The sequence below is a fragment of the Solanum dulcamara genome, chromosome 11 (assembly GCF_947179165.1).
Source record: "Solanum dulcamara chromosome 11, daSolDulc1.2, whole genome shotgun sequence".
NCBI classification, from domain to species: Eukaryota; Viridiplantae; Streptophyta; class Magnoliopsida; order Solanales; family Solanaceae; genus Solanum; species Solanum dulcamara.
The window spans coordinates 53,455,128-53,470,324 of record NC_077247.1 but is presented as its reverse complement, the minus strand read 5'-3'; the positions used below and the strand labels follow the sequence as shown (position 1 = coordinate 53,470,324).

At 34.2% G+C, this 15,197-nt stretch overlaps 2 protein-coding genes across 2 annotated transcripts; both read right to left on the bottom strand.

The window, feature by feature from the left end:
• Positions 1-1,980: 1,980 nt before the first annotated feature.
• On the bottom strand, positions 1,981-6,624 carry LOC129874995 (protein FMP32, mitochondrial-like). Its single transcript, XM_055950410.1, has 7 exons — positions 6,338-6,624; positions 6,105-6,236; positions 5,896-5,955; positions 2,985-3,061; positions 2,815-2,871; positions 2,594-2,660; positions 1,981-2,504 (listed from the first exon to the last, which is right to left on the bottom strand). Exons 1-7 carry the CDS (start codon positions 6,473-6,475, stop codon positions 2,385-2,387), a joined length of 651 nt encoding a protein of 216 aa, XP_055806385.1. The 5' UTR covers positions 6,476-6,624; the 3' UTR covers positions 1,981-2,384.
• Positions 6,625-10,108: 3,484 nt separating this feature from the next.
• Positions 10,109-14,572, bottom strand: LOC129874463 (uncharacterized). The gene is made up of 5 exons (XM_055949748.1): positions 14,172-14,572; positions 13,385-13,554; positions 13,017-13,086; positions 10,631-10,700; positions 10,109-10,528 (listed from the first exon to the last, which is right to left on the bottom strand). The coding sequence occupies exons 1-5, from the start codon at positions 14,431-14,433 to the stop codon at positions 10,417-10,419; spliced, it is 684 nt and encodes a 227-aa protein (XP_055805723.1). The 5' UTR covers positions 14,434-14,572; the 3' UTR covers positions 10,109-10,416.
• Positions 14,573-15,197: the final 625 nt, after the last annotated feature.

Below are 15,197 nucleotides of genomic sequence, written 5' to 3'. Positions count from 1 at the left end.
TAAATCTATAAACCAAACCAAACCAATAAAAGTCGGGTTTTTCGATATCAATTTTTCTCGGGTTTTTTGGATTTTTTCGGGTTTTTCGGGTTTCTCGGATTTTTTGGGTTTTTTCGGATTTTTTTGGGTTTCTCATAGTATCTAATAAAAAGTACAGAGCAGTGCTTCTTAAAAAGAGTTCTAGTACAAAATATCAACATATAAGATGGAGGCACAACACTGTTTGAAGTTTTAACTTTATAATATAACTTTATAAGATAAGTTTTTTTTGTATATTATTTAGATGGGCTACTCAAGTCCAAATCTAATTGTAAGAAAGAAAACAAAAATTATGAAAAAATTTTAAAAAATATTTATAAATTACATTTTAATAAATATTTTTATGTATAACATAATTTAAAAGTAGTATATCTATAATCGGGTCGGTTTGGGTTCGGTTTGATTTTTTTTAGTTAAAACCAAACCAACCCTATAATGGTCGGGTTTTTTTTTCAAACACCAAATCAAGTCAAACCAAACCACTAGTCGGGTTTTTTTTCCGGTTTGGTTCGGTTTGTCGGTTTGGTGCGGTTTATCGGTTTGTCCTGTACAGCCCTAGTGGTAACGTAGGGTACGAAAGTTATGTTTGTGGACCCCTGATCCATATGTTATGTCTAAATCATTTCGATGGGAAGTAACAGCTAGCGGTGTTTATGGTTTGGTGAAAAATTAAATTAATTAAAAAAATTGATATATATTTGATTTGGTTTGATTTTAATTTTTAAAAATTGACAATGTTTGATTGCGTTTTGGTTCTACTTGAAGTTCTTCATAGGCAGGCAGGGTAGAAAATCTTCTCTTAAAAAGAGAGAGACCAGAGATTACATAGGAAGGTATTCGGTTCAAAAAAGATACGGCAGTCAAAACAGTTTCAGTCCAAAATTGACTAAGGACAGAAGCAAGCTACAAGCCTTAGCAACCGCTTTCCTGTGGACCTTATGTAAAAAAAAAAAAAAACAGCGAAGAAAACAAGACACTAAGTTGTTGCGGAATCGCTAGTAATCGAGGATCAGCATACCGCAGTGAATATGTACCCGGGCCCTAATCGAATCTTCGGACGCCCCGAAAAAGATGAGTACCTAAGGCGGATTAGTGGTTTATAATGAATTTGAAGGAGTGAAAGCCACTTGACTCTAAGGAGAGGAGATGACTTTCGAAAAGAACATCATATAATCGGTTATACAATGTCCTACACTCTTCCCTTTTATAGAACGTACTAGGATAGCCCTTCAACTTCCTCAACATCCATCACTAGTGCCTGCTTTCACCCAAAAAGAAAAAAAATAATTAAAAATAATCAAATCGATAAATTATATTCAGAAAATTTATAATTATTTGAATAAATGATTACTTTTTCATAAATAATTACAAATATTTTATACTTTTTAATCATTAATTTGGTTTTAATCTGCTTATACATGAAGCGGAGGCAACCTCTACAGTCTATAGTTAGAGGTGGGCGTTTAGTTCTTCGATTTGGTTATATTAAATTTCGATTCGGTTCTTCGATGTTTGATTTTGAAAAAGTGAGCACCGAATTTTGAACTAAACTAGATCAGTTTGATTTAATTTTTTCAACTTCGATTCGGTTTTAGTTCGATGTTTTTAAACAATTTTTCAGTACAAATAAAAATAAAATTATCAAAATATTTAATTAAACATAAAAGTTAAAATAATTAAATAAGCATATTTGATCCCGCCCAACAAGCGAGCACAGTAGTTACTAGGCACTGGCAACAGCCATGCCAAGTTACCAACTTCAAGTTGCTGCCTACTGCTATGGCAAATTGCCAATGTATAACATGGTCGCTAGAGGGTGTGAAGACAGAGGAGGCTGTGAGTTTTATTTAATTTAAGAATTAGGGGCTAGGGTTTCAAAATTTAAAATGAATTGGGTTAAAATTAAAATATTTTGGATCGGATCAAAACATATAAGTAATATAATTTAAAATGATATTTTAAATTTATTTAATAAAATTTTGATTACACTGAACTCCGAACCAAAGTTTCCGAAATCTTACAATTAGCTTGAAGCATCTAAAGCGCTATGCAACAAACATAGATACAAGGCACACACCCGTTCAACATTACAACTCAAAAGATTAAAAAAGATTGAGTTGCACGTTTAGCAAAGGTCTGCTATAGTTGGGCAAATGATTTATATCTAAACAAACATTAATAATCCACTGTTCCAAATGGATTGCACATTTAACTAGTATGCTATAGTTATGATGTCTGCTAATGCAATTGAGATTCAGGTTTCATACAACTCTGCTTTATCCATTGAGCATCAAAGATGTTGAACAACTATATCTTTATCATCATTAGCATTGTAGTCCAGTCACTTACTTCAAAAGGCGGACTACAGCCAAACCAACAGCAGATATAGAGACAAGGGTACCTATGCAATATTTTATAACATCATATTTTGCAGCTTCCAACTGAGCTCTTAGTGTATGAATTTCCTGGGATATAACATAATTACATACAAAGACAGAAAGGATTAGGATAATTAACCAGGTATCAAATGTCAATCTATAGTTATTAGACTCACTCGATCAAGTGTATTAGTGAGATTAGCAGTTTCTTGATTCTGATTTGCTAGTTCATCTCGGATTCTCCTGCACAGAGAGTACAACTGTTGACACTAGTTGTAAACAGCTAACTAGCAGTAAATCTGCAATCATACTACTAATGATTATGCAATAACTGACGGCTTAATCTACAAAGATACTGAAGAATGCACAAAATGAAATAGTGACGGTAACTCCTTACCCCCTTTCAAGATTGAGATCCAACCTATGGCCAGCAGAGACTTTGTCAATTTCATACCTGCAATAACCCAAAACAGAGACCAGAGAAAAAATTACAAATTTCAAAACAAGCACACTGTAATATGAAAGTGGTAGTGTGGTACTAAGAGAATATAGTTTGTGAAGGCCAACCTCAATTCACTGCGCATCTTTTCTATATCACTTTTGAGTTTTTCAATTTCATGTTGCAGTAGAGAAAAGTGGTTTTCCTGGATCACCGAATGAATGAAGCACGAATCATTTTACAAGTTTAGACACCCATGAGTCATCATGAAAAAAAAATTAGTCCAACGTAATAGACATATAGAATTAAGAGGTTTACTAATTTGCACTACCCTCATACTAGTAGACACCTTGGTACATATGGACATAAAGTCCGATTTATCGACTTACATGACCTCATATCTCTTTTTTCTTTTTTTGACCGAAATAGAATATGTTCCACCGAACCTACAAACCACCTTGCTCACACTCTCAAATTAATTACTGATCACAAGACTGGTCGCACTCGAGAGAGAGAAACAATACTCCTCCCATGGTGTGGCTACCAGAATGTTTCGGAGGCAGAATCCATTGACAACACATGTAAAACATTAGAGTTTCTCCATTGCAAACGTTTCGCCAGTTGTCTCCTCAAATAGCCTCAGGGGATCCTATTGCATGTGTTTGATAGTCATCCTTCCTTGGATCCTATTGCATGTGTTTGATAGTCATCCTTCCTTGGACCTTTTAATCACCTTATTGGCAATCAATCATTTTCTCTACTATTCTTTTGCATCAATCTTTAACCATTCAAGTAGTAAATGGTTCTCAAACGGAAATCCAAGTTGAACAAGCTAATTTTCTCTTCCTTTTTGACTTTTAAGTCTACCTTCACATTCATAATTGCCCTTTTAATTGCCTTTCAACTAGTCGTTTGACTAGCACAGTAAACTACTAAGTAACTCTCTGAACACTAGTTCAGGACATATCATGAGTGATGAAAACTTACTACCTCAACCTCTAGAGAACTTCTGGTGTATGCCAAGCTGCAGATATTCATGACACTCTCCATACACCATTGTGATAATTGGACTGGATCTACTTAATCCCAGTGTGACACATAGAGTCTTGAGTTAATTTTCACTTCCGGACAAAATAGGATAGCTGAATGATAAATAAACACTGGAAAATCATATGCACTCCACTATCCTACAGATCATACTCCTTATTCCATCTTGTTTCCACAGCACTTTATATTCACTAACACCTCGTATGTTTGAGATAGAATTTTTTTTGATGAAGTAAGAATCTTCATTGAAGGCATCATAAAGTTTTAAAGAACTACAAAAGAGGTTTCAAAATACAACGAGTTAGCTCCATTACATAAGGGACTATGCTAGGACCAGGGATTCAATAAAAAGCTCAGGGGAATCTACAGGGAGCAAATTGTGCCAACTAAATAAGTACAAAAAGCATCTAACTTTAATAGAGTGGTTTGGAGTTGATACACCATATATGTTCCTTTCTGTCCAAAAACACCACATAATGCTAGCAGTGTACTTCTCTTTTCCCTTTGGGTAAGTTAGTTCTAGGTTATTTTTTAGCTCAGGAGGGATATCACGGGTATATTCCCGATCCTAGTTAGAATTTTGTATCTCCACATGTCACTTGGTCTTTAACTCGTACTTTCTTCATGTATTCTCAAAGCAGCATTTCATCTCTGAAATTTCACTTGTGCCACATCAAAGGCTCGCTTATCGTCAATCTCTACCATCTTATCAACCCCTGCACCTACCATAAAACCACACCTCTTGGACATACCAACCGTGTTAACGACTTACATATACTCAACAGACTCACACCTTGCACCAAATCCTTTCATTGCCACATGCATTGCCATCTTCATCACCTCTTACAATATTAAAAAGATAACTGCTCCATCTTCCAAATCAACTTTCAAGGTTTGGAGAAAAGGAACTTTATGGCAAGTACTTTAAGTTCACATCATTTCAGTTGACTAGCGTAAATATCGACATAGAGGTACAAATACTAATTATATTAAACACAAGTCAAATGCCAATGTAAACTAGATCATTGAGGAAAAGAAAAAAATCATTCCAAGTCCAATGAGACACCAACGCAATTAATAATCCAAAACTGAGTATCTACAGGTTCACTAGCTATTTTGTGTGGTAATTCATTTTAAGAGATTAGATTCATGTGGCTATACTCAGATTGAGACGTTGATGATCTCTGCAATATCAATCCGGACATTATACCAGAACAACAATAGAACAGGTGGAGTACCTATTAAAAATCACTCAATTAAGTATGTTCTTTATATAGCTTTTAAATAATACTATCAGCATACCACTTAAACACCTGAGATTGGCTCATTATAGTACAGACTGACATCTCAAGAATCAATATACAGATAGCTCTACTTTTTATGATCATATTCTAACTAACGTCCTTAAGGGAATGGTGGGACATGAGTGTACTTAAGAACCTACAGGATAGTTTCGCACACAATTTGGATAAAATAGTCACGGATGATACATGCCTGATGCATTGGAGGAATGCTCTTATCTGTTAAGCAAAAGTATCAAACTCAGATATGCAAAAATTGTGAATACCTAAAGGGTGAATTTAATGTAAACCTTATGGCCTTCACACATATTGATAGAATATTTGGATTTTGAAAAGGAAACAACCCAAAAAAGAATGGCCAAGGGTTGGTCATTGGTGATATCTAGAAAAAGGAAGATCTTTTTATTATATCATCCTGGTCATTGAAGTATTATCATAAGATCACTCCCTTTCTGAAATAGAAAATTTTACTTCAACAAAGGCCTTGATGATTCCCAAAGGCCATATGCATGATGGATGACCAACTCATTCAGCATATATAACACCACTCCAAAACCCAACCTTTCCACCAACAGTATCTCTTCATAAAAACGGGCATAAAATTCGTCAAGACGAACCAATGAAAAAGTAAATTAGCCATACCCAGTGCATCAGAATGTGAATTCACAAATCTCACAGTGAAGAATTATACCTGAGAGCTTTGAACTTCGGACTTAAATTTGGACAACTTGGATTCTTGAATCATCTCAAGCTACACATAAAACTAATGTCACATTAGTATAAACTTTAAGCAAAATAAATTATTACAAAGACCAAAATAATTCATTCAACATCACATGTACACATATAAGTAGTATTCTTTCATGCATAAAATTAAAAATAATAATACAAATTACTTACTCTCTGCAAATCAGCTTTAGAAACAAAAGTCTGAGCTACATTTTCCAAACTATCGTTCAAAACTTCAGTAATAGCAGCAGTTATAGCCTCTGCTTGCTTCGTAGGCACCCCTTTCGCTTCCAATTTTCTCACCTAACAAACACTAATTCATTCTAAGGCCAAATTCAAAACTGAAAAAATAAAATATTTTTGAAATTCAATTTCGTAATCATAGAAGCAAGATAAGAAATTACTAAAGCTAGAGTGTCGACGAGGAAAAAGCGCTTGCCGTCGAAAGCACGGTTCGAAATGAGTCGGCGGTGCAATCGGTTGCGCCCGGCTAGAGCTCCGACTTGAGGTCCGAAATATCCGACCCGTTTACATGCCGCCATTCGAATATAAACAAAGCAATCGTCGTTGTTATGCCGATCGTTGAAGAAGATTTGATTATGCAAGCAGGTTGAATTGGTGAATCAAAAAGTAGAAAAGTAAATATTATTCGGAGCAGAAAATCACCACGTTTTTTTCCCCACTATTTCATTATTATTTTTTAAAGAGATAAAGTACGCACTTAAAATTTTTAAAAGTGACATTCTATATAGATAAAATACTTCATACTGATAAAAAAATGAATAAACTATTATTAATATTAATTAAAAGATATCCAAATTTAATATGAATAACAAAATTTGTGTGTCTACGGATGGTAACACTAGCTAATCGTAATGTATTTTAATGAAACTTTTAAATGATAAAGGTTGATAATAATATTTAAATGTCAGTGAAGTAGTCGTATAAAATTGTTAAATAGTATGATTTTCGTCTAAAAGTAATGAAAGTTCTTTTTACTTATTTGGTGAAAAAACGTAAAAATATTTTCTAATAATCAAATGAAAAAAGCATCTTACCAAGAAAGGCTTATAATGTACTTTAGAATAATTGAAATATCATATAAATACGATGGAGCGAAAAAAAAAGAAAGAAGAAGAGAATGTCAACGGAATTATCTTGATCAAAACGTAGGGGTCAAAAATCTCTTAGAAAAAGAGCTGAGAGGTTTAATGAGCTATTACCATGTCACAGGACTGGCAACCTCCATGGTCCGATCATCAAGAAAGACGACAACTTAGCCAACAACTTTAGGTTTCAATTCTCAATTTGTGAAAGTTCCAATACTGATTCTATTTTCAAGTTGCATTATTTATGCTTGAATCCGCAACAGCTTCTTTATTTAATTTCCTGCGAACCGATAATAATAATATTTGTAAACTTATGAGCCTATAGCAGCTGTTTCAGAGAGCCTAATAGTTTCCTATTTACATGATACTAATCTCTGAGCCTCATATCTATTGTCACATAATTTTGTAAAAGGGAGAATTATATTATACAATAAAATTACAACATTTATAATTTACAACGAAAATTGATGTTAGTATTTATAATTTATGATAATGTATCTGCACTTTTATACAAAAATGCTAAAGGAATAATTTTTAAATTAAAAATATAAAATACAAGCTTGAATCGATGAATCGCGAGCATATTCAATTGATGATATTATTATTGCAAGGCATATCATACAAAAATATTGTTATCAAGTGCATTTCAAAAGTAACAATCTACACAAACTTTGTAAAATGAAAGATAAACAAACAAACAAAAAAAGTATCCAAACAATTTCTTACAAATTCTATAAAGCACTAAAGCAGAGATGTAACTATCACTAAAAGTCTAAAATTTTCTAAGATTTTGTTTAACAAAAAATATTCACATGATAATCTGTAGTTTTCAATTCTTAGATGGCTTTATAGAAACATAACACGCTAAATTCTTTATTTGGCACCGCTACATACAATATGGTGGAATAAAATGTAAGTTCTAAAGAATTAAATTCAGTTTTAAAATTTTACTCTCAATCAAATATAGGGTGGAATAAAATGCAATGGAGGGAACATACAAATTTTTACATCCTCCTTATATAATTCGAGATTTGTGATTGTCAAGTAATTTGACGTGACACCAATTTATATAAAAATTGCTCTCTTAAAACTTTACTCAAGTAGGATTAACATAAACTCATGACCAAGCAAGTAGTTGCAAATATAGTAAATAATTTCATGCCAAGCCGTATGAATTCTCGTGATTCCTTTATAATTTCATATTATGTCAACTACCTGACCTTGTTCAAGAATGCATTCTTGTTGGCCTTTTTAAATATGTCCATCAGAGAACACCAACAAAATGCCAAGAGTGACATCTCTAAAATACCTCAATAATAGATCTAGAAACTATCACTTTGGAATAATAAAGTGCAAGTATTTCAATAGCATATAAACGAAAAACAAACAGTCTAAACTTATAATTCCTAAAGGAAAATGAAAATTCTAGTTGAAGCAACTATTTTCTATTTTTCATCTTCCTTTAGTAGCTTCGAAAACTTGTCTTTTTCTTCACACCTTTCACATTTTCTTTCTGTTAATTTAGCCAATTTATTAAATTCCATTAACAGTTTTTTTTTAACTAACAAAGAAATAAACTTACTTCGTAAATTGAAACTTTCGTCTTCTGTTTCTTCTGATGTTGATGGCTATGAGTATTACTGTTTTTTATATCTATTTATATAAGCTCACCAATAATCAGAATTTATTGGGCAATTTAATAATAGATAATTAATAAGCAATTAAATTTGATAACAATTATCTTTTTTACTGGATCAGTGAATCATTGGTACAGATGTATGGAGAAATGATGATGACATGGTAAACCAAAAGTTTACGGAACACATGAAACTCTTTAGCTTAAATTAAAGTAGGAGGTGAAAATATTTATGTTGAAATAATTGACTCATTTAACTGCAAAACAAATTGAATTAAAATATGAAAAGGCTACAATTTTGCACAATCTTCTTATCTAATTCAATGTACAACTTAAACTAACATTTAATAGATTATTGTTTTATTTTTTATGATCATTATTAAAATTTTCTATTTACTATTTAATTAATTAATTAGATGTTTTATAAATAATTTGATTTGATGTAGGATTAAAATGGTAATCTAAGTTTGCACTTAGAAGCTTCCTACTTTTATTAATATATGATGATGATTACTTAACCTGTAAAGGTTTTGCACAAAGCTTAAACAAGGCTCTTGTCGCAGTGGTGTTTTAATTACATGAGATTCTGTAAATAATCTGCTCGCTGGAATCTCTTCACCTTAATTATAGACCAGAAAATGTGTCCATAATGCTTTCAACCGAGATCGAGGTTTCAGCAATGGATCCCAGGACAAAATGCAGAAAAAGTGTCCATAATGCTTTCAACCGAGATCGAGGTTTCAGCAATGGATCACTGGACAAAATGCAGAAAGTTCCAGCAAAAATTCCCAAGGAAATGAGAATCAATGGCTCCCAGGACAAAATGCAGAAAAAGTGTCCATAATGCTTTCAACCGAGATCGAGGTTTCAGCAATGGATCACTGGACAAAATGCAGAAAGTTCCAACAAAAATTCCCAAGGAAATGATAATCAATGGATCCCAGGACAAAATGCAGAAAAAGTATCCATAATGCTTTCAACCGAGATCGAGGTTTCAGCAATGGATCACTGGACAAAATGCAGAAAGTTCCAGCAAAAATTCCCAAGGAAATGAGAATCAATGGCTCCCAGGACAAAATGCAGAAAAAGTGTCCATAATGCTTTCAACCGAGATCGAGGTTTCAGCAATGGATCACTGGACAAAATGCAGAAAGTTCTAGCAAAAATTCCCAAGGAAATGAGAATCAATGGCTCCCAGGACAAAATGCAGAAAAAGTGTCCATAATGCTTTCAACCGAGATCGAGGTTTCAGCAATGGATCACTGGACAAAATGCAGAAAGTTCTAGCAAAAATTCCCAAGGAAATGAGAATCAATGGATCCCAGGACAAAATGCAGAAAAAGTGTCCATAATGCTTTCAACCGAGATCGAGGTTTCAGCAAAAAATCCCAAAGAATACCACCAGAACTACAGATGACAATTCCAGCTCAACCACATTACTTTCTTAGGAGTGTCATTACCAACATTAATGAATTCGTTGACATTTCCTCAACCAACAATATAACCAGTTTATACAAAAGATTACAGAACGCACTCCTGGTCAGAGCTAATTATGCATGTCAACTACAAATGGCATGCCTTCAAAAGCTATGGATTTGACCAAAATGAATCTTGAAAGACACATTACAAGATTTCCTTTTAACCTATTCCAAGACGAATGAAGCTAAAGTAGATATTATTTGGTGCAGCAACTTTCAGCTTAATGCTCATTTCATTTCTCTATTTCAGGATTAGAATCCTATTTTGGACGTCGATAAAAGATGTCATCAACACTTTCTTTTATACGGTTTCCTACTTTCCGCAAGTTCTTGGCAACCCCCATTGCAACCAAGTTAGCATTCCTTGTGAACCTGTATTTTCAAGGGAACAAACATCGCCCTTTTTATCAAACAATTCAATATAGTGCATCACGTGAAGCAGATATCATGTATCAAAATTCAAACACTGCTTGCCTGGTAAGGAACTCATCACCAGATGAGTTAGGTGGCTTATTTGGTCTAGGCTGTGGAAGTTTATGTCCATCTTTTTGAAAACAACATAAAGAAAACATAAGAATCAAATTACGTTCCATATGATCAAACCAATAATACATAATGAGCGTAATATTCCAAGTAACTGCAAGAAATAATGAACATTGCATAACAAGATCCCTGAATTAAGATTATGATCAACAGCTAAATAATATGCCAAATTTAGAGGTTTTCACTTGCTAAAGATCTAACACATTATACCAATAGCATGAAATGCATTGAAGAGCAACAACAGTGACCCATGAAATTAGAACACAAAGAAGCCACAGAAGATATTTGAATCAAAACAAGGAATAAGATATCTAACATCCTACCAGACTTTTCCCTTTCCTTTAAATAATCCTAGTGTCCGAGCCAGCTTGTACACACCTCGACTAAACGGAACACTGTCTATAGCTTTGCCAAGCAAGAATAAAATGAAAAGTTCCAAAAAGGAGAACCAGACACTTATATATTCTGTTTCAGCTACATCTACATTTAAATTTTACCATATTCCTACTAAAAATAGTAATAATTCAGAATAGAATATCAAAATTTCCTTGTTTAGGACTTCTTCCAAAATGAATAATAGTGATAACACTAAGCTATAGTAGACAAGGAGATCATTTATCTCCATTAGTCTTCTTGTTTATAATGGAAGCTTTAAGCAAGTTAATGTAAAGGAAGGCATCTGACCAGGTTCATAAAAGGGGTACCAGAGGTAAGGAGACACCTTTTTGATGAAAAGAGTGAGGAGATATCTATATCGTATCTTTTCTTTGTGGGGTGTAAAATAGTTGAGCTCCCTACTAAGTATTTCGATCTTCCTCTTGATGGTAAAGTTCAAAGAGGGCAAACTTTGAAAATCAGAAATCTCAAGATCTATAGGGATCTCGTGCAGACGTTCTTAAATGGGAGTCAAAATCTCAAGATCTATAGGGTTCTCCTGGATTTGATCTATAGACAATGGTAGCAGATGTTCCTAAAAGGGATGTAGGACAATGTGTATGGGATGATCTTTTAGAAGGCGAATACAAGATTCTTCTGCATGAAGTGGAAAATTTCCTACATAGTTTTATAGCTACTCACATTTTGAAGGTCTATAAGATCTTATGAAAAGAATCATCTTCAAACTCTTTCTCTGTTAAGTCATACTGTAGTCACTTAATTGCTGGAGGTAGATCAAGGCCCTATTTAGATCCATGATGAATAACAAAAACCCCAAAAGAGTGATTTTCTTTACATGATGTGGGATGTGAAGAGCAGTATCAACAACAGAAATAAAATAAGGAGAGGATGTATTGTCAGAATTGATGTTATATGTGTAGAAGGCACGAAGAAGATGTGGATCCCAACCTATCACACAGTAACATTGCCTCAGAATTGTGGGTGACTATGTTCCCCATTTTCAGCATACAACGGCTACTCCTAGAATAATGGTTGAAACAATGACAAGCAGGATGATGAATAAGCTAGGCTCCATAAGGAAAAAAGATTTGAAGACCCCACCCTATGTATGTTTGTGAATGGAGAGTGATGAACATAGAACTTTTTGAAGGAGACGAGAATTCAATCCTAGTAACCAGAAACACTCTTATTTCAATATATATAAAGCGGAAATACCATGTGTATAGACAGTTGGCTGGACTCTAGGGAGGCATACTTTTTAAATACTGTGCATCTAGAACCATCTTGGTAGGATTTACGTGAACTATGAAGAACAGAGACCAGCACTGAAAAACTAGTGCAATAATTCTGCATCAGTACTAGCAGTTCTTTATCAAAAAAATCTGCATTGGTAGTTTTTGTCTTTGTCCTGAGGCGAAAAGCTCTATGATGCAGAACCTTATAAGGTCAAACCAACCACTCTATTCTGGATGCAAAGCATTAAATTCAATAACCTTGATCCTGTGGTATGCCCATTGTTTTATTTATAATGCGGATTCCAAGCTTAAGACAGTGCTTGGACTTTAAACTGACAAGAATAAACAAGTTCTACATCAACAAATAAAAAAGTAATTTTGATGTTTCAATTAAGATTTTTTGATGAAAGATATTTCTGGATTTTTTACTTTAAGAAAGAAAAAGAAAATGCAGTGAGTTAAAACGAGAATAAACTTTCACCAAGCATGGAATTAATTAATAAAACGAGTTACTGGAAATTTAAACATCAGGAAACTGAACTAGAACATATTCCTATGTAACAAAATGTTCGAACCAAATTTAGACATCCATATGAAGAAGTAACACCCTAAACACATAGGCAATAGCATATAAGCATTACATCAAATAGATTTTTCGGCGGGAAGAAATGAATCAAGGTAGTCACCTTCTCTGTTATGAGCATGAGCATGGACAGGAGCTGCATCAGCTGAAGTGGGTCTTTTATCCACCAAAACCTAAGGCACGCTTTCTTTGTTAGTTCAGCAAAAAATTTGGGGTAACCAGAAATGATGATACAGAAAATACTAAGTTATTCAGGGCTATTATATTCCTGTATATACTGTCAAAGGGTTAAATTGCATGTAAACAACACTGGTCTGAAGAGGAAAATAAAAGACAACTACGGACAGTCATGCTGTAGCTGTAACTCGAACAAAAATAAATTGCTTACTTCTCCATACTTATCCTAGAACACATCATAACACAAAACAAGGCATGAAAAAAACTTGAAAATGGAAAGAAGAGAATGCTAACCTCAAGGCCAACACAGACGGGCAATTCTGTTTGTGCCTCTTGCGCATCAGTTGATCGAGATTTCTGATCCAAGTAAACAGAATAACCGACACAAGCATATCTGAAATCTGTAAGTCTCCGACCCTCTTTAGAAGCTTCCTTCTCAGATTCCCCAACAATATATCGAGGTACTTTATCAAACATCAAAACCAGTCTCAGCACACATTCAATACAGGTCTAATTTTTTATATGCAAGAAATGGTAACATTAACACAGAACATTCAATGCATAATGAGATACAGCAGCAGAGGCTATCTACCCAACAACTGAGCACGAGTCAAGAAATTCTAGCTTCCAGTCTCCCCACAGAAATATTTATAAGAAGTATAGTTCATATTGGATCAATAACAACTAGTGCTACTACTACAACTGTTACACCTCAATTCCAAACTAGATGGTGGGATGTATGAATCCTCAATATTCATTCAGCTCCAATACTCATAATTTGCCTGTTAAGACCAATTAGGGATTCTCAAAAACTAGAATCTCTACACTTTCTAATGAGCAATTAACTTTTAGGTATTAATAGTTCACCATTAACCTGTGAAATTTCTTCATCTTAAGCTGCAAATTTTAACGAATCCTGAATACTTTTATGAAACTCTTACTTCCACGAAAAACAGAAAAAAGCATCACTTAAAAGCAGTAAAATTAGCAAAAGAGAAGCACAACAAGTAGGTAACAATGCATTTCCAGCTCTGTGAATAAGCAAATTAAGAAAATCAGAAAAAGAAAAAGTTTTTCGAACCTTGAGGAAGGGAACGACTAAGGCCGAGACAGAGAGGATTGCGAGAATTGGATTTGAAAGTAGACGAGTAATAGAGACATCCTTTGCATGATTTTCCTTGATTCTTCGATGCCGACGACGATGATGATGTCGCAGATGAAGATACGCCTTCACCGGAGCCTATCCCTCCGACTCCGGTCTCCTTGATTGGATTTACGCTTTTGCTGTTGCCGTCGACGCAGCAACTGCTGCCTTTTCCGATCGTATCATCCTCCTCCGGCATCTGTTTTTCCTCTCCTCCGCTCCACAGCAAAATAAGTTGATTCGGATTTTCTCTTTCGTTTAACTGTGAAGCGTGTTTAACTTTTTATTGTTCCTCGACGTCGCCTTAGGGGATTCAAACCCGGGTGCAAGCTAATTTTTATTTTAACAAAAGAAATACCATTAATAAGAAATAATAATTTCCCCTTAACCAATTATTTTCTTCCATCACCCTCACTCCTCAATGATAGAACATGACTAGATCTGTCATTTGACCTATATTGTCAGTCCAATCTAATTTTTGAATTAAGTGGGTTGAGCTAAAAAAAAATCACCCCATTTAAAAATGAAGTTTTTAGTTTAGCCTTATTTGGGCCGCTAGCGAGCCTCAAAGGAAGAGCTATCAAAATGGGCTGACTCAAACCAACCCCAAAAGGCTAGCGAGTTAAATGGATTAGGACGGGCTAGCCCTTTTAACTAAAGGGCCTATAAAATAGCAGTCCAGCTCAGCCCTAAGCGGGATGCGGGTTGAGACGGGTTGGCCCTTCAATCAAAAGATAGACAACATTGGCCTCTTAAAAAGACTATCGAATAATGATTAACACAACACCAATACGTCAAAAATTCATATGTTGATTAGTTCCACAGACTTTAGTGGAATACTTACAAAACAATAGAACATGCAAGATACAACAATCACAATATTCATCATAACAACGTACATTACATGACCATTTTTCATAAACTAAACAAGAAAGGGGAAACGAGAAATTGGACATAAACATA

Bases quoted from the DNA above. Each gene is read 5' to 3' on its own strand.
- LOC129874995 (XM_055950410.1), bottom strand. From the start codon at position 6,475: ATGGCGGCATGTAAACGGGTCGGATATTTCGGACCTCAAGTCGGAGCT. The intron at 6,237-6,337 runs GTAATTTCTTAT...AGTGTTTGTTAG, and splicing joins TCGTCGACACTCTAGCTTTA to GTGAGAAAATTGGAAGCGAA. The intron at 2,872-2,984 runs GTTGGCCTTCAC...GGGTTATTGCAG, and splicing joins AAGATGCGCAGTGAATTGAG to GTATGAAATTGACAAAGTCT.
- LOC129874463 (XM_055949748.1), bottom strand. From the start codon at position 14,433: ATGCCGGAGGAGGATGATACGATCGGAAAAGGCAGCAGTTGCTGCGTC. The intron at 10,701-13,016 runs GTGACTACCTTG...GTTTTCAAAAAG, and splicing joins TCATGCTCATAACAGAGAAG to ATGGACATAAACTTCCACAG. The intron at 10,529-10,630 runs GCAAGCAGTGTT...TTGAAAATACAG, and splicing joins GGTGATGAGTTCCTTACCAG to GTTCACAAGGAATGCTAACT.